Here is a 27,699-nt window from a genome sequence, read left to right as displayed (position 1 = left end):
ATTATATTGTATGTGAACCTGGTTGTTTCTAAACATTTGAAAAATGGAAAGAAAAACTTACTTTTTATTTTTTTGTGTATCAAAACATTTAACATGGCTTTATTGGAATATTTATGCATATTGCATATTTGGCACATAACTATACTGGAAGGTAATCCATCAGCAGTATTGTAATGAGAAAATGTATGTATGTGTAAATCTGCATGGACCAAAAGGACCTAAATAAATTGATAAATAGTAGTAGATGTAATATATAGTCCAAAATGAGATTATAGCTCCTTTATTTTTACTCATAAAATGGCTGGAGATCACTATAAAAGGCTATCGGTCATTTTTGACCGAAGAGTACAAGTGTATAAAAAATTGGGGAGCAAAAAGTAAACATAAAAAAAATATATATCAATACGCATAGTAAGAACCCCTCAAATGAGGATAAGTCAATCAACCACAAGTTTCAGAACCACATCTTGAATTTAAAAAATATTAAAGTTCAAAATCAGTCATTTTTGACTGAAGACAACAGCAGGGTTTTAAAGGAGTTTTCACTACTATGATATTCATGATCCATCATACCAGTGGGGAAGCTGATCTGCAGCACCAGTATGACGGGACGGTGGTTGTTATGATCCCAGTGGCTGAGGATCCGAAAACCTGACCTGCTAAGTACTAAACAATAGACCAGCTCTGGGGGGGTGGTAACTGGACTGACCGCATACCTGATCCTAACCACACACAACTATAGGTAGCCGTGGACCGTGCCTAAAATCCTAGACGTCTCTTCACGGCCTGAGAAACTGACTACTCCTAGAGAGAAAGCAAGACCTCCCTTGCCTCATAGAAATGACCCCAAAGATATAGAAAAGCCCCCCACAGATAATAACGGTGAGTTAAGGGGAAAGTACAAACACAGAGATGAATCAGATTTAGCAAAGGAGGCCCGCTAATACTAGATAGCAGAAAATAGAAAGGGATCTATGCGGTCAGTAAAAAACCCTCTAAAAATCCACTCAGAGAATGCGCGAGCCCCTCACACCAACTAACGGTGTGAGGGGAGCAAGTCTGAACCCCAGAGCTACCAGCAAGCAGAAAATCACATGTTAGCAAGCTGGATTAAACTCATCATACACAGAGCACATATTGATAACTGATGAGTAAAAAACTGAAAAGCAAAACTTAGCTTGTCTTGGAAAGACTGAGACCAAACGTAGTCAGATGAAATCAAAATAGGTCTGAACACATTGACAGCAGGCAACAAGTGAAGTTGCAGCTGAGCTAAATAGAAAACCTCACTGGAGGATAACGAGACAGCTGATCCAGGAGCCCAAAGACAAACTCACACAGTACCAGTTGTGACCACAAGAGGGAGCCCACTAACAGAGTTCACAACAGGTGGTGATCCAAGTCTTTATCCAGCTGATCTATGGGAGTGCCGGCTGTCGGACCCCCCCAATCTGATATTGATGACCTATCCTAACAATAGGGCACCAATATCATAAGCCTGGTTGACCCCTTTAATGACTGACTATATCATCAGGACCTCAGCTGTAAGTTGGGTGCACACATTTTAGTGGGATACTGGCAGAATACATCCTAATCCTTGTTAATATCGATTTGCATGGAAGGATGTTAAGTTTTGCTGCTCAGCACACCTTTGAACGCTTCCTCCTTGCAGACTCTATCTGCTTCTACAATGATATATATATATATATATATATCTAGGCCATATGGCGGAGCTTGTATAGCAGCACACAAATGCTGAATAGGGGCGCAGGGCAGGACTACTAAAGATTACAAAAACATTCTGCTCCGCTGAGTGTAGGCGAAAGCTCCAGGGTAATTTAGGGTTATGCAGGTCACCATATCCAGACACTCATGTGCGTGCCATAAATGAGCTGCTTTCATCCACAGACCCCTAACTTAAGGATATACCTAAAATACAAAACTGAAGTAACCTGGGAGAGGAAATGGAGAGAGGAAGAACCGAACACTAAGGCTACACACCATGGCTCCTGCTCGCCTGAGGCCACGCTCACTGCACACACTACGCACTTTGTTGGGTGTCCAGCTTCACCGTTAATATGATGTTTCCCGGCAAACATAGAACAGACACCGTTCAGTGATATATTTTGTGTTACAGGCCCCCAAAACTCGACAGCCTTTAGTTGTTGTAGCCATATAGGAGAGGAATAATTGTCCCTGTGTTCTTTGGGCCAAGCAGGAATTGGGGCATTTAAAAAAACACAGAGCGCTTTGTCCAAGGCTGGCCGATGTGTTTGTACATCTCGTTTTAAAAGCACGTAATTAAATGTGACACTTTGATTAGCAAATCATTTACTCTAAGGGTAAGATTCTAAAGAAACGTTCCACGAGCCCCCCGGCCAAGTCCGATCCCCCTACAAACGACTGTATGTACATTGACAAGATGAAAATCATTCTCCTTAGATGCTCATCTTGTACCAGTAAGGGCCATGTGCGACCAGAAAATGGTCAATGGTCTAAATCAAGTTTTTATGGTCTCATATTTTTAGATTATTTTTTTTTTAAATATTCTATATTAAATTCTAACTTAAAAGTGGGTCAATTCAGAAATCAGTGTGCAGAGATCAGTAGAAGGAAACGGTTATTTTGCCTGCGCCCACGTTTGCATGGGGAGGTAAGCATGGCCGGTGACGTCATATCTAATGATGCCTGTGGGAACACATGTGTGATCCACAGGTTTTGTGATGCCATCCTACACCCCCTTCCCTCTGTGATACACACAAGTATAAACTAGGACTAAATATTACCACCCTATTAATGACACTATTGGACAAGGTCCAAACAATACCGCCACACCATAACCTTTATCCTAACCAGTGACTGAATAATATCACCATATAACCACTACACAAAGATTGATATTACCGCCCTACAGTGACCATATAGTGGTATAGAGGCGGCAGTGACTACTGTACAGGTAAATCCAGGACAACATCCTTGATTGTAGACATTCACTCATTGTTTTCCTTCTGGCCCAGACCACCATGGCTGCTTCTTCCAGCTACAACTTGTCTGCAGAGTTTGTTGCTCAGAAATATCAGTCACCTTAATGTTTCAGCATCCTCCCTAGCTTTTCTCAACCTAGATAAACATCCAATCCTACTTACCGTAGATCCCCAATTCTGTCTTGTTACTGCCTTTGCCCTCAAATACTGTACTTCTGAAATAATGGTAGCATAACTATAATTACCTTACAAAAATGATGGTTACATTGACTGTGCCCTTTAAAACCATAGTGCCCCAGACAGTAATAGTGCACTAAACTATAAATGTGCCCCAAGAAATAATAGTGCCCCCATAGTTGCGGATTTCAGCTTTCAGCAGAATCATCAGTACACATAGACATTGTGGATGTTTCATAATTAATATATCCCCATATCAATCAGCATGTTTGCACCAGTAAAATAGCAATACCTCTTCTCACCTCTGGTGTTGGTGCTGTTCTCGCGGGGTCGGTACTTGTTCTCCCTAGGCTTCCATAAGATTGGGCGCATGGCTCACATGACATAACAACCAGTTCTGGCTTCACTCTTACCAGTCATATCTGGCGTCAGGAGGAAGCGAGCTGCCAGCCGCCGCTCTGACAGCCGCCGCTCTGACAGCCGCCGCTCTGACTTCCTCTTGATGTCCGATTCGTCCGAAGGCATGAAGAGTTTCTGGCTGCCGGTAGTTACCGCTAGGGGGAGCTTACTGCATACAGATTTATCATTGCGTGCAATGGGAGCCACATACACAACATGACTTTTTGCTTCTGTTATTTTCTATGTGATACATTTGGTATTGCAGTTCAGCTTCAGACACTGAAGTGGTTGGGCTGCAAAACCCGGCTCAATCAATGAATAAGGGTGGCGTTGGTTCCTGAAAATAAAAGCAGTCCATTTCCTAATTTCATACAACCCCATGCCTAATATGAATAGAAGGTCATATATATATATATATATATATATATATATATATATATATATATATATATATATATATTGTAACAAAACACTCCGGGATCGCCTTTGCTGGGGTCGAAGGTCACGTGGTTTGTACATTAAACTCTGAGGCGACAGCAGGTTTCCAAGTAGACTGACCTCAGGTCAGGTTTATTAAAGTGAAAGCAAATACAGAAAACAATACATAAAAATAAATCCTTGCCTGTCCGGCGCTAAGTATACAAATACGTTCCTATCTAACAACTGGGGGGCTTCTCCCACCCAGCTAACATTACACAGGTCACGAGCACAGCTCTCACTCACGTTGTCTCACACAGACAGGCATTCTGTGTGCCCCAGGCTGACACCTGAAACCTCCAGCTGGTCAGCCTTTATTCCTGCACTTATTAACCCCTCAGTATCCTGAAGATACTGAGCGGCCTAATTCACATAGGACAAATACCTGGGCGAGATATACCTGCCCCCGACTACCAGACCGACATGACTCTTACATATCCTCCCCCCCTGCTCAGACCACTCAGGTCGAGCAAGAATACTCTCGAAACAGTGTACTCGGGACAGGGCATCAGCATTCCCCATCTGCACCCCGGGGCGGTGCTCCACCGTGAATGAGTAAGCCTGCAGAGCAAGGAACCACCGGGTTACCCGACTATTACGGTCCTTGTGGAGATGCATCCACTTAAGAGGGGCATGGTCCGTGACCAGCCTAAACTTCCTACCTGCCAGGTAATATTTGAGGGAGTCGAGAGCCCATTTGATGGCTAGGCACTCTTTTTCAATCACGGCATACCTCTGCTCATGTACATTCAGTTTCCGACTGAGGTAGAGGACCGGGTGTTCGACTCCGTCCCTTACCTGGGAAAGTACAGCTCCGATACCAGTATCAGAAGCATCCGTTTGCACCACAAACTCGCTGCTGAAATCAGGAGTCACTAGTACGGGCTGAGAGCACAAAGCCCGTTTCAGACTGTGGAAGGCCTCTTCAGCCGCTGAGGTCCATTTTACCATGACGGAATCCCTCCCTTTGGTAAGATCCGTCAAGGGGGTAGCCATGGCCGCAAAGTTGGGTATGAACCGGCGATAATAGCCGGCAATGCCCAGGAAAGCTTGAACTTGTTTCTTGTTCACTGGTTGCGGCCAGCCCTGAATTGCCTGTATTTTGTCGATCTGGGGTTTAACCACTCCTTTGCCAATCACGTAGCCCAAGTATCGGGCTTCTTCAAGGCCGATGTGACATTTCTTAGGATTCGCCGTTAAGCCTGCGTCTCTCAGGTCATCAATCACCGCCTGTACCTTCCGGAGGTGAGCTTCCCAGTCCACGCTGTAAATTATGATGTCATCTAGGTAGGCAGAGGCGTACTGCCTGTGGGGCCTTAAGACTCGATCCATCAATCTCTGGAACGTTGCTGGGGCTCCGTGAAGTCCAAACGGCATGTAGATATACTGGAACAGCCCTTCCGGTGTAGCAAATGCCGTCTTCTCTCTGGCCGCCTCGGCCAGAGGGATCTGCCAGTACCCCTTTGTTAGATCCAGGGTCGTAATATATCGAGCTTTACCCAGCCGATCGATCAACTCATCGACCCAGGGCATAGGGTAGGCATCAAATTTAGAAACCGCATTCAGTTTCCGAAAGTCATTGCAAAACCGTATAGAGCCATCCGGCTTAGGTATCAACACGATTGGACTGGACCAGGCGCTGTGCGACTCTTCAATGACTCCTAAGTCCAACATGGCCTTCACCTCCCGGGAGACGGCTTCACGGCGTGCTTCCGGAATCCGGTATGGCTTCACATGAACTGTGACACCAGGGTCTGTGACAATCTCATGTTTCACTAGCCTAGTCTGGCCAGGTTTTTCCGAGAAAAACTGTTGGTTCTGTAACAAAAACTGCTTAACCTCAGATTTTTGTCGTTCAGAGAGAGTCTCGGCAATCTGCACCTCCGGTATGGTAGGTGAGCAAACCGGACGGGGCAGATCCGCTGTTAGGGCAGCGCGGTCTTTCCAGGGTTTTATCAGATTCACATGATAAATCTGCTCTGGTTTTCTCTTACCAGGCTGATGCACTTTATAGATCACTTCTCCAACTCGTTCCATGACCTCAAAGGGGCCCTGCCATTTCGCCAGAAATTTACTATCCACCGTAGGGATTAGGATCAACACCCTATCCCCGGGTGCAAACGTACGGACCTTGGCGCCTCTATCATAACTTTGCCTCTGGGCTCCCTGGGCCTGTAACATATGTTCCCTAACAAGGGGCATGACAGCAGCAATCCGGTCCTGCATTTGCGTTACATGGTCTATCACCGTTTTAAAGGGAGTGACTTGACCTTCCCAGGTTTCTTTTGCGACGTCCAACAGTCCACGGGGACGACGGGCATATAATAACTCGAAAGGCGAGAATCCTGTGGAAGACTGGGGAACTTCCCTAATGGTAAACAGCAAATAGTGTAACAAGTAATCCCAGTTCTTCTCATCTTTGTCTATCGCCTTCCGGAGCATCTGTTTTAAGGTTTTATTGAACCGCTCAACCAGGCCATCTGTTTGAGGGTGATAGACAGACGTACGCAACTGGTCTATTTGTAAGAGCCTGCAGAGCTCCTTCATCACCCTTGACATAAAGGGAGTCCCCTGGTCGGTGAGTATCTGTTTTGGAATTCCCACCCGACTAAACACTTGTACCAACTCTTTGGCGATCGTTTTGGTAGCAGTGTTACGCAAAGGGATGGCTTCTGGGTAACGAGTGGCATAGTCCATGATGACGAGGATATGTTGATGCCCACGTGCGGACCGGGGAAGGGGCCCAACCAAATCCATCCCATTTCTCTCAAACGGGACCCCAATAATAGGGAGGGGTACCAAAGGGCTACAGAACCGAGGTTTAGGTGCCGAGATTTGGCACTCTGGACAGGACTCACAATAGTTACGCACATCATTGTGTATTCCGGGCCACACAAAACAATGCAATATCCTTTCTGTGGTTTTTTGTACCCCCAGATGTCCCCCCATTATATGTCCGTGGGCCAGGTCCAGTACCTTCCGCCGATAAGGTTTGGGTACCACTAACTGTTGCACAGTGTCTTCCCCTTTTTTTTCTACCTGGTAGAGTAAATCATTCTCAAGAACCATGTACGGGTACGCTAGCCTAGTGTCAGGTTCTACGGGTACGCTATCTGTCACTTTTACATTTTTCCTAGCCTGAGTCAGGGTAGGATCTTTCATTTGTTCGCTGTGGAAGTCATCCAACTGAACTCCCAAATCGGGTAGGCAGGGTGCTGGATGGCTGTCTGCCTCCGCCTCTCGCTGAGTTTCCTCAGTTTCCCCCGCCATAACTGAGAAGGGGAACTGAAGGTTAGATTCAATAACCTCCCCAGCAACATCTTCCTGTGGGGTCTCGCCTAGGAACTCGGGACCTCCAGATGGCATGGGGGAAGGTTCACAGCTACCGTGAAGGAGCAACTGATTCTCCCACAACTGCCAGAAATGAGGAAAATCCCTGCCCAGGATTATATCATGTAACAATGCGGGAACGAGTCCCACTTTGTGTTGCACAGACCCATAGGGAGTGGAGATACATATGACCGCTGTAGGATATGAGCAGGTGTCACCATGCACACACGTTACAGAAAATTTATCAGACGGACCAGATGGAAGTGCCACCAGACTGGCTTTCACCAGAGTCACCACACTTCCAGAGTCTAGCAATGCCACAACATTTTTCCCATCTACAGACAATTCACGCAGGTGTTTCGCTGTATCATTTTGACCCACATTCACACTTACTAGCCGTGTAACCAAAGACATGCATTTCTTAGAGTCCGTAACGTCGCACTGCATGGGTTCAGTGGTAACAGGACAGTTCGCAGAAACATGGCCCTTCTCATGGCAACGGAAACACCTAACAGGCCCCCTATTGAAACCAGAGTCCGACACCCTTGATCTCGGGGTGCGAGCAGTCCCGTGTTCCTCCCCCACAGTTTTTGGCAATTTTCCTTCCCCCGCAGTCCCTGGAACAGTCTTACCGGTTCCACGAGGAGGAGGTACAGTTCGGGTAGTAGCGGTATCATCAGGAAGTCCTTCCGCCACGGAATAACGCTCCACCAAGTCCACCAATTGATCCGCTGTCGCGGGATTTCCTTGGCTCACCCACTTTTTCAGCTCCGGTGGTAGTACTCTCAGGTACTTGTCCAGAACGATCCGCTGGATTATCTCCGGAGTTGTCAGTACCTCGGGTTGCAGCCATTTCTTTATCAAGTAGATCAGGTCGAACATCTGCGATCGCGGCGGTTTATCTGGCTGATAGGTCCACTGATGTACCCTCTGTGCACGGACAGCCGTCGTCACACCCAGCCGGGCCAGGACCTCAGCTTTCAGCCTCTCAAAGTCCTGAGCGACTTCCGGGTCCAAGTCATGGTAAGCTTTTTGGGCCTCACCGGAGAGAAACGGAGCAATTAGATCGGCCCATCGTTCCTTCGGCCACTTCTCTCTCAACGCTGTCCGCTCAAACGTTGTCAGGTACGCCTCGACGTCATCTTCTGCGGTCAGCTTTTGCCAGTACCGACTCACATGGATTCTCCTGGACTCTGCTTCTGGGTTAGCCTCAGGCATGCTCACCAAGCGCTGCGCCACCTGTTGGAGAAGCTGGCGGTCTGCAGTCGTCACGTCCACCAACTCCTTCAGCTGTGCGGCCATCAAGCGGTTAGCTTCCTGCTGTACGGCAGCGGACTGTACTAGGGCTTTCACCACGTCTTCCATACTGTCGCCTGTGCCACGGAGTGCCCGCGTTCTCCACCACAATGTAACAAAACACTCCGGGATCGCCTTTGCTGGGGTCAAAGGTCACGTGGTTTGTGCATTAAACTCTGAGGCAACAGCAGGTTTCCAAGTAGACTGACCTCAGGTCAGGTTTATTAAAGTGAAAGCAAATACAGAAAACAAAACATAAAAATAAATCCTTGCCTGTCCGGCGCTAACTATACAAATACGTTCCTATCTAACAACTGGGGGGCTTCTCCCACCCAGCTAACATTACACAGGTCACGAGCACAGCTCTCACTCACGTTTGCCTCACACAGACAGGCATTCTGTGTGCCCCAGGCTGACACCTGAAACCTCCAGCTGGTCAGCCTTTATTCCTGCACTTATTAACCCCTCGGTATCCTGAAGATACTGAGCGGCCTAATTCACATAGGACAAATACCTGGGCGAGATATACCTGCCCCCGACTACCAGACCGACATGACTCTTACAATATATATATATATATATATATATATATATATATATATATATATATATATATATATATATATATATCAGTTACCCATAATTCTTTTGAACATTCTTACACTCTAAGAAACAATTCTTTAAATAAATACTATTCCACAGGGTCATTTTGGAAGCTATTTCTTTCCTGAACTCGGAGTGCCCCCTTTTAGGTTACAAGCTTTATAATATGCCGAGAAGTACAAGTACAATTACATATTTAATGAAGCAAATTCAAAATGGTTTTATTATGAATATTGTTTCAATAAGGATGATCTTTTCCCCATCCCTACTCTCCACGTTTATCTGATCAAACCTTCTCCTATGCCCTTTTCTCTCCTTCCCCTTCCCCTCTACCTTTCCTAACTTTTCCTTCCGCATTCTTTTCGTCTTGCATTAAAGGGAATCTGTCAACCCAAAAATCGTATATGAGCTAAGGCCGCCGGCATCAGGGGCTTATCTATAGCATTCTGTAATGCTGTAGATAAGCCCCCCGATGTATCCTGAGAGATGAGAAAAACAAGTTATATTATACTCACCCAGGGGCGGGCCCGGTCCGGTTCTGGTCCGATGGGCATCGCGGTCCGGTCCGGGGCCTCCCATCTTCTTACGATGATGTACTCTTCTTGTCTTCACGCTGCGGCTCCTGCGCAGGCGTACTTTGTCTACCCGGTTGAGGGCAAAGTACTGCAGTGCGCTGGGCCTCTCTGACCTTTCCCGGCGCCTGCGCACTGCAGTACTTTGCTCTGCCCTCAACAGGGTAGATAAAGTACGCCTGCGCCGGAGCCGCGGCAGGAAGACAGGAGGCGCCAGACCTGGACCGCGATGCCCATCTGACCGGACCGCAGTGGGACCACCCCTGGGTGAATATAATCTAACTTGTTTTTCTTATCTTTCATGATACATCGGGGGCTTATCTACAGCATTCCAGAATGCTGTAGATAAGCCCCTGATGCCGGTGGCCTTAGCTTATAGGCAAATTTTAGGGTGACAGATTCCCTTTAACCTTTTTTTCTCTGTTGATTCTTCTTTGAATATATCTTATTACTTGTTTAATGGAACCAGTTTTCGATCACTCTGTTATGTTTTATTACTCACCTTATTGACCATAACTATAATCCCCTTCCCAGAAATTGTTAAAATATCCCCCCAAATAGAAAGAATATTGTTGAAGATCAGTTATGATAATAAAACAACTACAAAAACAAGGTGCATGGCCACTTTTTGTAAACCTTGGAAAACATTGAATTATAGCAAATACAATGTGAAGCTTCCCTGCTGACAAGTCAGAGAATTATTACGGCACGGCTCGTTTCACATGTCGTTCTACAAGCCACAGTGTCGCGGTCACCCGGTTGAAAATGACCGTCAGCTACAATGGACTACAGTTGTTGGTATTTTTGCCTAGGTTCACAAAGGAATTAAAGGGATGGTGACAGATGAGAATAATAATGGCATAGCCAATGCTGTGATCTCAGTTGCAGGAATTAACCATAACATATTTTCAAGTAAGTAGAGACTCAGTTTTTTTTTTAATTCTTTGCCCTAAATCCAATTCTTAATGAAAATGACCAATGTATAATTGTATTTTTTTGTAGGTAAGGAAGGAGATTATTTCCGCCTTTTATTACCAGACACTTACACAATAACAGTGTCAGCACATGGCTACCATGCAAAGACCACAACTATAGTAGTTGGTCCAGATGAGCCCACCCTGGTGAGTTTTAGCAGGGGAACAGCTATGGAAGGTGCAATGATTGAAGTCTTACCTGGTCTCTGAAGTCTAAGAGGGCTCAGAGGTCTTCTGCCACATTGGAAGACATTAGTATCAGAAACTGGACATGGTGGAGGTCCATTTTGCAGATTTTTTAATTGGGGCTCCGGAGCTTCGCAGGTCCTTGGGGTTACATGGGTGCTCCGGAGCTTCGCAGGTCCTTGGGGGCTCCGGAGCTTCACCTTTTTAACCCTATGATGATGCAGCATTTTTCTAATTTTTAAACATTCATCCCTTCCCTTCTTCCAAAAGGCATAACATCTGAATTTTTCCGTATCAGGGTTTGTTTTGCAGGATGAGTTGCAGTTTTAAATCACACCATTCATTCATTTTAGCACATAATATACTGAAAAATGTTATTAGAAAATTCCAAGTGGGGCGAAACGGTGACAAACCATTTAGTTTATTTGGGTTTCGTTTATATGTCGTTCAGTATTCGGTAAAAATGACTTGTCAACATGATTCCTCACATTAGTGCAATTACAGAGATACCAAACATATACATATTTATTATTATTATTATTATTATTATTATTATTATTATTATTAGACTTAAAAACATTTTGAACTTTGAAAAAAACAAATTTTAATTAAAAAAATCAATTTTTTATCCTCTTGTCGATAGGCCTGTAGGAGGGCTTGTTTTCTGTGTGCTGAGCAGTAGTTTTCATAAGTACCGTATATTTTGGAATCAAAATATCATATCCACCCCAGAATTGTATCAGTAAAAACATGAGCTCAGGGCACAAAAAATAAGCTCTCACACGTTCCCATATCCTAAAAATTTTAAATGTTGCCGGTCTCGGAATATGGCACCATAAGCAAAAAAAAATTTTTAACTTCTGATTATTTTCTGCCATTTAAATAAAAGCAAAATAAAATGCATGATTGATATCTGCGTAATCGTCCTGACCTGGAGAATCATACTGCCGGCTCAGTTTTGCCATATAGCGAACATGGTAAATAAAAAAAACTAAAAATAAATGTGGAATCGCACTTTGTTTGCAATTGCTTGGAATTTTTTTAATGAACATTTTTTTTCCAGTGCATGACATGATTAAAATGAATGGTGTCACTCAAAAGTACAATTCATCCCACTAAAAAACAAGCCCTCATATGGCTATGTGGGCAGGAAAAATAAAAAAGTTTAAGCTCTTGGATGAAAAAACAAAAATGAAAAAACGGAACTTGGCCGTGGTATGAAGGTGAAGTCGAGCATTGGGCCAAGCTGTTCTTTCAATGTCAATGACGCTTGCTGAAACATTTAATAATGGTGCCAACAGTGGAGACTGCCAATGAATAAGCTAGTAAAGTTCTCAAAAATGTAATTTGCCCCCAATTTTTTTTACTAATGAGATATGTCCATGGATAATATAATGGAATTAAAGGGAACATGGACATCAGATTGCCAATGAACCATCACTTGACCATAATTTTCAGCCTCAAGAAGATGAATGTTCAGCCAGAAACACATTAGTTCACTAGAGTGGGGAAGATTGGTCGATGTCAAGATGTTTTTGATAAGATGTACTTGAATATCCAAAGAAAACCACTTTAGAATCCAACGTCAGTTGAAAGTCTGCCCGGGGTGTCAGTCTGTAGGATCTTGGTGGATCCCAAAAAATTGACAAAAATAGTCCCATCTATTTTCTGTTCCTACATACTTGACTAATCTTCCTTTTATATCCTCAGGTTAATTTCCAGTTAAAGAAGGAGAAAGTGTCCTCAAGCTCAAAGGAAAAGCTGTCTTCAAGAAGCTTAAACTCCAAGAACCATATAAGAAAGGTCGCTCCAAGATCTGCCAATAGAAGGAAAGGAAGTTGAATGCATCTCATGGATACGGAGTGGGGGTGGGGGGCTTCAGTCTGACTTTGTCACAAAACATATTTCCAGTTGTCACCAAATTTCACAATACAAACTGCATATATTATTGACTTCTTAGACCAGGTAAGACTGGTGTATTTACTTTGAAAATTCATGTCAGAAGGGCAGTATAATTCTGATATTAAATTGAACATTTTGTAAGTCCAGCTAAAGAGTGAGAGAGCTCTTGGGTCCAAATTTATTCCGTCTTCGCCTGCCCTGCCTGCCTAACTGTTGCAGCTTGTCTTGAGTAGTGTGATATCTCAGCAGCAGGGAGGAGAGGCACTGAGGAGCTGTCAATCAGATAACGATGGGTGGGACAGCAGCAGCACGGAAGAACAATACTGAGAATCTGCTGGGTGGAACAGATGCATAAAGGAGGGCCGCTGCAGGGAGATGCAACTGCAGGTAGGAGGGACGCTGCAGGAATGAGCAGCTGCAGGAAGGAGAGACACTGCAGGAAGGAGCAGCTGCAGGAAGGAGGGACACTGCAGGAAGGAGCAGCTGCAGGAAGGAGGGACACTGCAGGAAGGAGCAACTGCAGGAAGGAGGGAGACTGCAGGAAGGAGCAGCTGCAGGAAGGAGCAGCTGCAGGAAGGAGCAGCTGCAGGAAGGAGGGACACTGCAGGAAAGAGCAGCTGCAGGAAGGAGAGATACTGCAGGAAGGAGCAGCTGCAGGAAGGAGCAGCTGGAGGAAGGAGCAGCTGCAGGAGGGAGGGAGACTGCAGGAAGGAGCAGCTGCAGGAAGTAGGGACACTACAGGAAGGAGCAGCTGCAGGAAGGAGGGACACTGCAGGAAGGAGCAGCTGCAGGAAGGAGGGACACCGCAGGAAGGAGCAGCTACAGGAAGGAGCAGCTGCAGGAAGGAGCTGCAGCAGGAAGGAGGGATACTAAGCTTCAGTTAATCAGGCTAGGTTGGTGGATACTGAATTTTCATTAAAAAAATTATACAGCCATTTTGAAATAGATCTATAATGAGCGCACACCAGCCTCATCAGGTCTAAGAGATCTTTTTAATAATGTATGCAATTTGCGTTGTGAAATGTGGTGATAGGTCCGCATTAAAAGGAATTAAGGAGCAAGTAGAAAACATTTAAACCTACAACAGAAACTCTAAAATGATGCAGTATTAAAGTATTTTATAATATGTATTTATGTCAGAAGAAATATTACAAGATAGGTTTAATGATTCCAAAATGACATCACATCATCAATAGAGAAGAAATATTCCCAGTCTGTGCATATCACGCAGCTTATAGTATCACAAGGAATTGTAAGGGTAGTCATCGAGTCTTCCTCCTCTGCCAAGTTAGCTGGGTAACAGATTCCAAAATAAACGTTACATACACTTGCCAATTTCGGCAAAACTCACCAATCATCTAATGTGTCACAAAAGAAGGATCAGGCAAGTTAATCTAATCCTTTGTTCAATTAGAAGCACATGCACGCTTAGCCAAACTGAGCGTGCATCCCCTCCAGAAGAAGTACAATAATCTTAACTCCAACCTCATGGGCCACAATGCAAAATATGCTGCAACTATCACAGGTCTTTAATATTGGTTTTCTCATATGGGCCAAAGGAACTTTTTGGGCCCCCTAATCATCAGGGTTTGGGTACGATTGCAACCTCTGAACCTATTATTGTCACGCCCCTGAGATTCCCGGTACTTGCCCCTCATCAGTGTAAGGCTACATTCACATTAGCGTTGTGCGGCGCAGCGTCGGCGACGCAACGCACAACGCATGCAAAACGCATGCACAACGCAGCGTTTTATGAGGCATGCATTCATTTTTTGCATGATTTTTGGCGCAGAAAAAACTGCATCATGCAGCGTCCTCTGCGCCCTGACAGTTGCGCCAAAATGACGCATGCGTCACAAACCGCAAGACAACGCATGTCCATGCACCCCCTATGTTAAATATAGGGGCGCATGACGCATGCGTCGCCGCGGCTGCGCCGCACAACGCTAATGTGAACGTAGCCTAAAGCAGATGTTTCAGATATAGCTAATGTACGGCAAGTACTGGTTCTTCTTATAGAGACCAGAGTATGGACTTCACATAGAAAGTTATGTTAACTGGTAGTCATTAATTCACATTATTCATCTGCTATGAATAGTAAAAACAAAACAGCAGTTTAATAATGTGAGTCAATATACTAAAGGTGTGATCCAAGCAGAAAATTCCAATTTCGGATGAAGATGGGTCAATTAAATTTTTTTTAATACTTTTTCAGATATTTCAGCTCTACTGCTCATTCTTCCTTCACATTGACTTTTGCACATGCTCATTAGATGCTTCAATATAAAAGATAGGGTCTGAGTCAGGGTATTGCTGCTAATGTGTATGTGTTACTTCCTGAAACAACAGGAAGTTGGCATGTAAATAAGCCCCAGTGGCCAATGTGAAAATTTCAAGTTTTCTAATTTTCATTTGTCATACAGTTACGGAAAAATAGCCTGACAAAAAAAAAATGATTTAAACAATAGGTCATTTTTTTTATTACGGTTTCCCCAAAAAAACTTTTCCAAAAACTTGGCAGAAGATGAAAATTCAAGGTCGTTTGGAGATTTTTTTTCTAAGGAGCAAACACTTTTGGTGCATATTTATTTAGTTTTTACAAGGAGGCATTTGTTGGGTGCTGGGGGGATCAGAGTATTAATTACAGTATTTAATTACAAGGCTAGGGTTTGCCCCAGTGATGGAGCTTAGCTATGCCCCTGGGTCCTAATACTATTTATTGGAAATAATCGCAGGATATCATTCATTTATACGGTGCTGAACCTTAATCCATTGCATTTCCACATTCACTTGCATCTTCCATTACACAGATACAGACGGGTAATGAACCTTTTGCATGACTTTTTGAGTTTTTTTTGTATACAGGAACCGCTATGCAACATGTGCAGATCATTCCATATGTGTATAAATAAAAGTATATTGTTTTTTATTTAATTTCTAGTCTGTAGTCATATTTTAAAGATATTGTCTCAACTTTTTATATGGGTGAAATTGCAAAGTGCTTGCAAAAACAAGCAGCTTATGAGTGGTGGCCGGACTTCTAGGCACAAAGTGCAAGACTTATAAGGGCTTTGCTATAGAGCTTACAAGTGCGTAACCCAAAAACTGTCCAGATCACTAGATTGGGCATCTTCAGGTTAGCAGTCATTACAAATTGTGAATTGCAGATCTTCCATTAAGCCTGTGTGTTTTTTTCCTCATATTAAATGGACTTTATTTCCTTTGGTGCTGAAGAGGTTAATGAGACTCTCTGTATGCTGGCTAGAGATATGCAGCTGCATCTCACAACTGTTCCTGACCTGCTCATTTTCTCCCTCTAAAAATCCTGACCAGACCTTCTCATCCATGCCTGTGAAAGTTTACTTCCTGACTTGCTGGAGTTGGTGTGTTGAAGTTGGAGTTTGCAGTTGCTGCTGGAGATTGTTGTATGCTGATTTTGGGTGTATGCTTTCTCCATTATACTATTCCCATTTGGTTTGTACCTTCCTATCTTTCCCTTTATTTCTGTATACCCTTGGTGGGTGTTTTTGTATGTAAGTTACATTTTGTTATCCCTGTTTGTCTAAAGCTGGAGTTACACTAAACGACTTACCAACGATCACGACCAGCGATACGACCTGGCCGTGATCGTTGGTAAGTCGTTGTGTGGTCGCTGGGAAGCTGTCACACAGACAGCTCTCTCCAGCGACCAACGATCAGGGGAACGACTTCGGCATCGTTGAAACTGTCTTCAACGATGCCGAAGTCCCCCTGCAGCACCCGGGTAACCAGGGTAAACAACGGGTTACTAAGTGCAGGGCCACACTTAGTAACCCGATATTTACCCTGGTTACCATTGTAAAAGTAAAAAAAAAAACAGCACATACTCACATTCTGATGTCTGTCACGTCCCCTGACGTCCACAGGGTTAAAACTGCTTTCGGCAAGAGCGCTGCTAATATGCACGCGCTGCTGCCGAGAGCTTCCCTGCACTGACTGTGTCAGCGCCGGCAGTAACAGCGGTGACGTCACCGCTGTGCTCTGCTTTACGGCCGGCGCTGACACAGTCAGTGCAGGGAAGCTCTTGGCAGCAGCACGTGCATATTAGCAGCGCTCTTGCCGAAAGCAGTTTTAACCCTGTGGACGCCGGGGGACGTGACAGACATCAGAATGTGAGTATGTGCTGTTTTTTTTTTTACTTTTACAATGGTAACCAGGGTAAATAACGGGTTACTAAGCGCGGCCCTGCGCTTAGTAACCCGATATTTACCCTGGTTACAAGTGAACACATCGCTGGATCGGCGTTACACACGAAGATCCAGCGATGACAGCGGGTGATCAGCGACCAAAAAAAGGTCCTGATCATTCCCCAACGACCAACGATCTCCCAGCAGGGGCCTGATCGTTGGTCGCTGTCACACATAACGAGATAGTTAGCGGGATCGTTGCTACGTCACCAAAAGCATGACGTTGCAACGATAAAGTTAAAGATATTGTTATGTGTGACTCAGCCTTAAGATCGGAGACTCAGACCTCTCTAACTTCAAGAGGAGAGGGATAGTTAGGGTGCCAGTTCCAGGGACAGTTGAGGCCCCTTACCAAAGACCGTCATCGCATGAGAGGTGTGCTCCTGAAGAACGAAGATTTAAGCAATGCTTTAGGGTATGTGTCCACGTTCAGGATTGCATCAGGATTTGGTCAGGATTTTCCATCAGTATTTGTAAGCCAAAACCAGGAGTGGAACAATCAGAGGAAAAGTATAATAGAACCATATGCACCACTTCTGCATTTATCACCCACTCCTGGTTTTGGCTTACAAATACTGATGAAAAATCCTGACCAAATCCTGATGCAATCCTGAACGTGGACACATACCCATACCCTTATCGGTATAATATCTTTGCCTCCCCATCCTGAAGCTAAAAGGCTCCGTATTGGTACCAGTGGTAGACCCTTTTCTCCTTAAAACTGTCACTGGAGTGGGTAGGAAAATTACCTCCATTAACAGCTTTTAACATCCTGATGTCCTATTAGGGCATATTCATGTCATAGAGGGGGTCTTCCTGCTCCAGACCCCACTTATTCATTTGAATGGCCACCACGTAATTTTGGATAGACTCAACTTACGTAGCCACTATCAGTTTTTGCTGTTTTTATTTTCCTACATTGGGGCTTCTTGGGCCCACCAGAGGAAATTATTTTTGAGGTCCCCCATAATTTCGACTTAACATTTCCACTTTGTATTGAATGTTTTCTGTTATTGGACACATCTTCAGTAGGGCTAAATATGTTATTTCCGAGTTACGTTCAGCTCAGCATAGGTTGTAGCTCTCGGGGCATGATGAGAGTTGTAGTTTCACAACCGCTGAATTTCTTCAGGAGACCACTTTTCCATAGTCTCTAAATAGACAGGCGTTGTAGTCGTGTCCTGGATTGTGAAGATGATGCCTTTGCCTTCAGTGTGTATTTTAAGTGTGTTTTATATAGAAAGGGACAATTTTACAGTGCTGAGATCCCTATAATTAAGTGAGTTCTTGCATAAGATGCTCAGTCATTCACATTGTAGATATTTTGAAATACTCCGGTGAGTATAAGTGATTCAGCCATATCCATCGCACATAGGTGCATAAAATCAAGAATGCAACCTTGTCGTCAACTCCATAGAAGTATGGGTTAAACATAGCAGGGTTCTAGGATGCCACTTTTGCTGTAATTGCCGAGCAGTGGCAGATAAACATCTCTTGGACGATCTTGCGGCGCTCTTTTTTTAGTGCTTTTTTTATGTGCGGATCAAAAAAACGCTGCATTTTATAGTACCAGCAAAATGAATGAGACTTCTGAAATCTCAAGCACATGACGCTTTTTTCCCCTTACGTATTTTAACCATCACTGCATTTTTTTAAAAAAAATCTGCAGAATTTTTTAACGAAAACGCAAGTAAAAGCACATTAAAAATGCCGATATTTTACACTGCGTTTTTCATGCCAAGAGTTACATTTTTAGAAAAAAAAACACTGTAAAAGCTTAAGGTGTGAACATGCCGTTACTGCAATGCTGCAAACTGTCTCTAGAAGTGACAACAGTGCAAGGACTGTGCATCAGGATCTTTTCGGAAATGGGTTTCCATGGGTGAGCAGCTGTGCGCAAGCCTAAGATCACCATGCACAATGCCAAGCGGCTGCTGGAAAGTTGTATAGCTCATCGTCACTGGGCTGTCAGAAGGAACATGTTCTGTGCATTGATGAATCTTGGATCACCATCTTGCAGTCTGAATAATGTTGAGAGAATGTTTAATTTGGGTTTGGTGAAAGGTTAGAGAACCCTAACAATATAAAGTGCCAATATAATGAATACTGTAACATTTTGTAGGGGCGAACAATGGCACAGTGCTGCTTTTGTGAGCATAGCTCCTTATTTCAATTTGGTGAAGGCCTTTTCCTGTTCCAGCATGTCTGTGACGAGTGCAAGGTCCATAAACACATAGGGTGATTGTTACTCAACTGTCAGAGTTCCAGCACCAAACATTGCTCATCTTCTCTTGCCGATCTGGTCTCCTCTTCTGCCCAATGGTTTACTATGGCAACGCGATGTTCTCCTATGATATCATGCTGCTGAGTAATTTAACCCAACTCTCTTCAGTATTCTGGCAGTTGGTGTCCTGCCGCTTCTTTGTTCTGGGACATCTGTGGTACTTTAACCTCAATATTTCCATCTCTCCTACATCAACCAGCACTGTTCTAGATCGGCCTCACTAGTCATCGCTGTTCCAGCTCTGCTACACCAGTCATCGATATCCCATCTCCATAACATCAGTCATCTCTGTTCCAGCTTGGCTACACCAGTCATCGATATTCCACCTCTGTTACACCAATCATTGCTGTTTCAGCTCTGTTACTTTAGTCATCTCTGTTCCAGCTCTGCTCCATCAGTCATGGCTGGCCCAGCTCTGCTCCATCAGTCATGGCTGTTCCAGCTCTGCTCCATCAGTCATTGCTGTTCCAGCTCTGCTCCATCAGTCATTGCTGTTCCAGCTCTGCTCCATCAGTCATTGCTGTTCCAGCTCTGCTCCATCAGTCATTGCTGTTCCAGCTCTGCTCCATCAGTCATTGCTGTTCTCTATATTCTCAGGAAAATGGCTGCCGCGATCTCCATCTGCGCACGCGCGGAATCCCGCGGCCATTTTCCTGAAGCCCCAGGCAGCAGAGCATTCCATCTGCGCACGCGCGGCCACAGGAAAGATGGCCGCGCCCACCGGTAAACGGCTGAATTGCGCAGATCTCACTGTTTTTCATCTCCTGGGCAGTGGATATTCTCTTTGGACATGCGCACACCACTACGCCACCAACGGAATGATGAGCCTGATCTGGGGGAGAAACAGCGCTGTCACCACGCCCATAGGACCAGACTAGGGTGAGTGACAGCAGAAAACGTCGACTTTACAAAGGTATTTCGGCAGCATAGGTGGGTAATAAAGGCACACAAAGACACTAATGTAACGCCCAGCTCTGCCCCTATTTAACGCTATTTTTAGCTCATCTTAAAAAAACGGGGTGACAGGTTCCCTTTAATAGTGCATGAACTTCTGTCTCCAGCAATAATGTTATATTGGCAATAGAGCACTGTTAAAAAAAACAACAAAAAAACAGAGGTCCTGCTCACTCACTGAATGTGTGTAGCTGGAGCACACTTTACTTTCACTTTGCAAGCTGACAGACAAGATGCTAAGATCCTAAGCTATAAGAAATACCAGTTGTAAGCTGTGTTATCTTTGATCCTTAATAGTTATATATTCACTGTTGAACAGCTGGACAGTACTGGACAGTACAGAGATTAATTCACTGGCAACAACATCTCAATTATTCCAGCCCGGGTTGTTAGTACAGTTTTTTGCATCAGTCTGTAACACCTGTATCACCGCTGTTCCCAGCTCAGAAACCGGAGAATCCTCGCAGCGCACAGTGCATACACTGGGGGGATTCATAAGTCTGCGGTCACACAGAGTGAAATGGAGGGAGGGGAGCTTTTTTTTAGGACTTTTAATAGTGCTTTGCTGCTTCTAATGTCAGTTCTTGCATTGTTTCCTGCAAGGTCACAGTACTGAGCCCTTTGAAGTTTTCCTATGTAATTACACCCTCATCTGTCTGTGTAAACGTACAGGAAAGAATGATGGGAAAACCGGAAAACTCGTTTAGATTCCATAATTACAGTCTGTGCCTATGACCATGTTGTGTGGACATAGTAACTAGCATCAATTACAGGTCACATCGCCACAAGAAGACACTGTACGACGTACGGCCTCTTCTAAAGGTTTGGTGGAAATGTGTGGAATTTTCTAGGTCCATTTCACTTTTAAAGGACCAGTATATTCAATTAGCAGAGATGTGTGGAGTCACAAAACCTCTTCACAAGTAAAGTGCAAAACTATAGGACTGTACTAGATAACCTGATTGTACGGCACAGCGCATAGGACCAGGTACGGCCGGAGACGGCTCCGTACGCGTCAATGACTGTCACATTACATGTCTGTGTGCTGCAGGTGATCATTTAAATGACATTTTCAATATATCTATGTAGCTGGCAGAGCTACACATTCCCTACATAGACAAAATTAATAGTGATGAGTGAACGTGTTCGGGTAAGGTGTTATCTCAGCATGCTCAGGTGCTAATTAAATGTCTTTGGCGTGCTCAAAAAATATGTTCAGGTTCCCACGGCTGTTAGGCAATCACCGCATGTGTTGCGACTGTCGAACAACCGCGAGACATGAAGCCGCTGGGACTCGAACATATATTTTGAGCATGCTGAAGACACTTAGCACCCGAGCATGCTCAGTTAACACCCTATTCGAGCACGTTCACTAATCGCTAAAAATGAATCATTTACAGGACCAATTAGTTTCCTATGCTACAGACTTGCAATTTATTTTGTAAAAATTGGATGCTATAGTGTGGCTCTGTATGGCGTCCAGTTTTTTTCTCACCTAGTGGTGACTGTAGGCAATCATAACGGTATCATTTCTATCTGTGCAGTGCTCTGTAGACAGAGCTTACATCTGTGTGTACCAGAACCTGCATGGGTTAATACCAAACCACAGCTAATATATACGTAGATTTTTGCATGTTCATTTCCATAAAGCGGTATCAATCAAGTCCTCAATTCTCATGATCCTCCGATTCTGGCTCGGAGTTTAACTTTAATTGTTTTTGAGTGTTACATAATCCACCATTGACTGTTCCCATCTCTTATCTAAAGCAAATGTTTGCCGTGTTCAACCTCCACGAGTTCTGGCCGTCCAGTGGTGAAGGTTGAGTGGAGAGAACTGTGCCCGTTATGTATACTAGACTGGTTCCAAATCTAAAAAAAAAAAAAAGTATTGAACTGTATTTTGTTTGTGAATTATGGTAATGATAATGCAGTGCAGTCCTATGTAAAACAAAAAAGAACTCGTCAAAAGGCCAGTGGTGTCGTGCGGATTCGTAGTGCTTGGGGCAAGGTAATCATCGCACTCCCTAACCCAGTAATAATTCCCACTAAGTGCCCCCTTAACACAAATAATGCCCCCAAGTCTCTCTAGAGTGCACATGTTCATTATTTTTACACATTTTCACACAGATTCTGAGATGACCCTTCTAAAAAAAAAGATGCTGTGTGTGCATATTGCTCAAAAAAGCCTGAAAAAAAAAGCTTAAAACATGCTATTTATTTCTATTCTAAAATCATATTCCTGTTCAATCTGTGCCTTGAAAAAGTATTCCTACCTCATAAGCTTTTTCATATTTTTTCACATTACACCCACAAATTTAAACATTATTTTATTGGGATTTTATGTGATATAACGACACAAAGTAGCAAGAATTTATAAAGTTTAATGAAAATGATACAAGGTTTTCTTAATATTTTGCAAATATAAATCTGAAAATTGTGACTTGCATTTGTATTCAGCCCCCTGAGTAAATACTAGCAATACTACTATTAACAGCTTTGTACATTTAGAGGTGACATTTTTGCCCCTTTTTCTTTGCACATTCATTCACTCAGTGAGATTGGATGGAGATGTCTGAGAACTGCAATAATCAAGTCTTATCACAGGTTCTCAATGGGATTTCCGTCTGGACTGTAACTGGAACATGCTTTGATCTAAACCATCCATTGTAGCTCTGGCAGGATGTTTATGGTCGTTGTCCTGCTGAAAGTGTTGAACCCATGCCTCAGTCTCAAGTCTTTTACATTCTCTAACAGGTTTCCTCCAGGATTAGCCTGTATTTAGCTCTCCATCCATTTTTTCATTATCTCTGACCAGTTTCCCTGACTCTGCTTAAGAATAGCGTCCCCACAGCATGATGCTGCCACCACCATGTTTGACAGTGGGGATGGTGTTTTCACAGTAATGTGCATAAGCCATGTAAGAGACAAAATAGACCAAAATATAACTTTTTGGGGTTAAATGCAAAACACTATGTGAGGCCAAAAACTAACACTGCACATAACCCTGAAAACACCATAGACTTGAATGGCCGAGTTCGATCCGATCAGAGGCAAATCATGCATGCTGCGATTTTTTTCCTCAGACCACTCAGTCAAGGAAAAAAATCAGACATATGCATGGTCTCATTGAATAATATTGGTCAGAGTGAGATCCGATGCTTTGAAGAATCGCACTCGGACCAAAACTACAGCCATATCCAAGAGCCCTTACAGGGGTTTTCCCCATGATTGATAGGATAGGTGATAAATGTATGATTTGGGGTCCTACCACTGGTCTCTAGAATGGGTGGAGCATTGACAGTCCATTCACACAGGAAACACTGGACCCCATATTTGGGACTGATTTATCACCAATCATGTGGATTTTGAGGGACAGTCGCTTTTAAATGCATCACATTAGTAGTACAGCTCTTCAGCCATTAAATGTAAGCAATATTTGTATTCATTGACAGGAAGCAGAGAAGATGAAATTTATTTTAGAAAAGTGTGTGTGTTATTTCTCTTACTTCTTGCTACATGTACCAACAATATACCCATACTAGTTATACCCGTAATCAGGGTGTGATGCCGCCTGTATACTACAAGCCAGGTGTTCATTGGAATTACAGTGTATAGTAAATACTCCGCGTCTGAGAGTGATCTCCTTTGTCTGTAATTGCATGGAAATGAAGCTAGAAAAGCAAGACGTTACTTAATTACACTGTTAAAAATAGCTATGATCACCCAAAGTGCCGCCTGTGAGTCACTGCATAGAGGTGCATGGCAATATTGAGGACTGTTCACGTAGTGCCCCCTGGTGGCCAATGCATATGGGGAAGCGCTAAGAATTCCGGGAACAAAAGTGACAATCACATCATAATAATAATAATTATTAATAATACATCACCTACATGAGTATAAGGAGCAATATATCAGAGGCCAAAATGCATCAAAAAATTCAAGAATACCTATATCGAAATACACAAGGCTTAAGATCAATAAAAAATATATTATTTATTCAGTAACAAAATAAGAGAAAAGCATACAAATAGACATGCAAAAGTCAGACATATTACCAACCTTTAGTATTTACTGGCAATAGCAAAACTCCTTTGTGTGAATACTACAAATCAATACTGAATTATATTACCTGCGATCACAGTATTGAGGACGGATACTGAAAAAGTACAAACCAAAATAGCCAGTGCAGTATAAGTTAAAACATACAGAAAAGCAGGAAGGAAGTGATATCATATGAAAGTTCACATAGTGATGATAATGCACAGTGGCATGGAGTACACTTTACCTATCGAAGAAAATGCACCCAAAGCGTGTTTCGCATCAAGCTTTGTCTGACGAAGCTTGAGGAGAAAACCCCTGATGAAGCTTCATGCGAAACCCCCCTGATGAAGATTAATACATAAACCCCCTGATGAAGCTTGATACATAAACCCCCTGATGAAGCTTAATGCAAAATCTATAGAAGCTTATGGGAATATAACAAAAACAAATGTACTCCATGCTGTGTTTGAAAAAAAGAAGCCAAGAAGAACCCAAAAATGCATTGAGGCTATATACACACGTCAGGATTTCTTGCAGAAATTTCCTGAACAAAACCGGACATTTTCTGCAAGAAATGCGCATGCGTTTTTTTTTTTCCGCTTTTTTTCTCGCGTTTTTGACTCTTTTTTGTGAGTTTTTTGAACGTTTTTTTCCGGAGCTTCCCAATGCATTAAAATAGCGGGAAAAATCCGCAAACTTAATGAACATGTTGCGTTTTTTACCTCGATGCGTTTTTTTCGCAGAAAAAAACGCATCATGTGCACAGAAATTGCAGAATGCATTAAAAATGATGGGATGCTTATGTATGCATTTTTAAAGTGTCTTTCCCGTGGAAAACGGCCGAAAAACGCAAAAAATCCTGAATGTGTGCACATAGCCTAAAAGTGTGGTGTGAACTCCACCCCCCAACCCTGCTTGACAAAAGAAAAATGCACTGTATGTAAAGTGACTCCTATTTCCCTATTACTTCAAGTTAAAGGAGTTGAACAGAACTTTTTTTTTTACTACGGACCTAAAAGCTTACAGGCAGGTATTTGCTAACAGTGGCGACTATCTGCCTGTTCTACCCAGCACAGACTCAGAACAGTCACCGACTGCTCCTGCTGTTGATTCAGCTGCTCCACGACAACAGAGCAGCTCTTCTTCTTCCGGGCTGCTCTGTCGACAGAGAGTGACGTCTGATATCATGCAGATTGACAGCCAGCTTACCACAGGTAGGCAGTGGAGAGTAGGCTGTCAATCAGCATGAAGTCGGCGGTCATGCCCTGTGAACAGAGCAGGGAAGCCACAGGTCAGTCAACGTGACGTCAGCGGAAGCAGCAGAATTGCTGGCAGGAGTAGTCTGTGACCATTTTGTGCCAGCAGAGATCGGCACCAAGCAAAATAAGCAGGTAGTGGGCAACTACATGACTATTAGTTCTTAGGCACATTTTTAACAAACAATGGTTCTGGATAACCCCTTTAATATCTGAAAGAAGAGTTTTCTGCTCCAGAAATAAAAAGCATAAATAACCCCAACATTTTATAAAAACTTTGTGTTAAACCATTCTTACAAAGGCATGATGGCAGATAATGTATTCCTACTGTAAAACGGTGAGTAGGGGAATCATTGCAGAAAATGTTCCAGCTATTCTGAGAGAATCCACTGGGAAATCCACAGTATCAAATCTGCTTCTCCGTCCAGGTTCTCTCCTGACTTTTCTCTGGTCCTCTGATGATCCCTTCACCAGTCTCCTGGCTGCTGCAGATACATGTGACAAGATGTTTTTGTAAAAGGTAAGGTATACAGATGCACGGGGACGAGCAAGGGGTTTTTTTTGGTATCTTTTTTTTTTAACCTGTCACATTTCAGATTTATAAATCTACATGACAGGTCAATTTTCATGCATAAAATTTGACCAGTGTTTGAATAATATATTTGTTATAATCTCACCCATCTGCATTTTATTTTATTCCCCATCAGGTGTTTTTTTAAAAAAACTGAAAAGTCTTTCAGGCACTTTTTAAGAAATATATTTTTCTTTTGGGTGGGAGAGTGTTTTTTTTTTAAACTGACCTATTAAGAAAATCCTTAAAAAATTTCCCTTGAAACAAAGATCCCCCTATGAGTTTTTGGCGCTGCATATTTTCGCTTGTTATAAACGCAGCATCTTACATTTCCAGCAAAGCGGATGAGATTTATAGGAATCTGATGCCCAATGTACTTCTTTTGTATGCAGCGTAAACTGACCTGCTGTGGGTGTTTCAAATCTGCAAAATCTCAATTTCTCTTGTGAATATGCTGAGTTTTATGTACAGAATTTCCCTATGGAATTGCATTGGAAGCAGAAAATGTGCACGTTTTTGTGTCTTTCCGCTGCGGACACTCACTAATACCGCATGTAATCCGCACATGACAGACTATATCAATAAAGTTTTCTCAAAGTCAAATACCAGGAAGTATCAAAAACAAAGCAGCTTTATTTAAAACATGACACAACAAGAGACAAAAAAACCACAGCGTCAAAAGCGCATGTAAAAAACGCTCACTAAAATACAATGAAGTAAGCGCAAGTACCCAACATAGGATACAGTCCTGTAACAGTGTCCGACATACTGTAATAGTGTCTCCCATCATGGAATAATGTCCTCTGTCCTGTTATAATGTCCTCTGTCCTGGCTCCTTTCTGTAGCCATATTGCCCCGACCTGTCACCCATCCTGTAATATCTCCCCCCATCCTGGCACATTACTGAAATAATGTTTTCACATCCTGGCCCCTTTATTTAATAATGTCCCCCTTACTGGCCTCTTCCTGTAATAATATCTCCCATCCTGACCCCTTCCTGCAATATTGTCCTCGATCCTGGCCCAGTCCTGTAATAATGTCTTCCGTCCTGCTCCATTCTTATAATATTGTCCTCCATCCTAGGCCCTTTCTGTCATAATGTCTCCTGTCCTAGCCCCTTCCAGTAATAATGTCCCCGTCCTGACCCTCATCCTGTAATAATGTCCCCCATCCTGGTGCTCTTCCGCAATACATTTAAAAAAATTAATGAGTGATTTTCCTCACCTGTCCCTGCTCCCATGATTTCTACCGTTCTCTTCCTCTTCCACAGTCGGCACAGGGGGCTGGGCGTAGAGGGTAATGAATTCATGCACTGCTCTCAAGTTGTCCGTTGATATCATATGTCAGCTTTTGATTGATTGGTAGATTGTATATCTATTTTGGGGTGCAGGGAGCCAGTTGTTTTCTGCCCAGCAATAAATGGCATTGGTATTGTCAACTTTCTGGTGGTTCCCATCACCATTAGCC

At 43.4% G+C, this 27,699-nt stretch overlaps 1 protein-coding gene across 2 annotated transcripts in view; it reads left to right on the top strand.

Annotated features, from left to right (window-relative positions):
* Positions 1 to 15,834, top strand: part of CPN1 (carboxypeptidase N subunit 1) — a 50,961-nt gene extending 35,127 nt beyond the window's left edge. Inside the window, exons 7-10 of one of the 2 annotated variants that reach the window (XM_077258353.1) lie at positions 10,651 to 10,750; positions 10,841 to 10,959; positions 12,709 to 14,562; positions 14,862 to 15,834. In XM_077258353.1, the coding sequence (XP_077114468.1) occupies positions 10,651 to 10,750; positions 10,841 to 10,959; positions 12,709 to 12,840 (351 nt within the window). In that variant the 3' untranslated portion in view covers positions 12,841 to 14,562; positions 14,862 to 15,834. Of the gene's footprint in view, positions 1 to 1,908; positions 2,183 to 10,650; positions 10,751 to 10,840; positions 10,960 to 12,708; positions 14,563 to 14,861 lie in introns of those variants that run through there. The other variant, XM_077258355.1, reaches the window with a different exon arrangement.
* The last annotated feature ends 11,865 nt before the right edge of the window (positions 15,835 to 27,699 follow it).

The sequence above is a fragment of the Ranitomeya variabilis genome, chromosome 4, assembly GCF_051348905.1.
Source record: "Ranitomeya variabilis isolate aRanVar5 chromosome 4, aRanVar5.hap1, whole genome shotgun sequence".
Classification (NCBI taxonomy): Eukaryota; Metazoa; Chordata; class Amphibia; order Anura; family Dendrobatidae; genus Ranitomeya; species Ranitomeya variabilis.
This window is presented reverse-complemented; position numbering and strand designations above follow the sequence as displayed.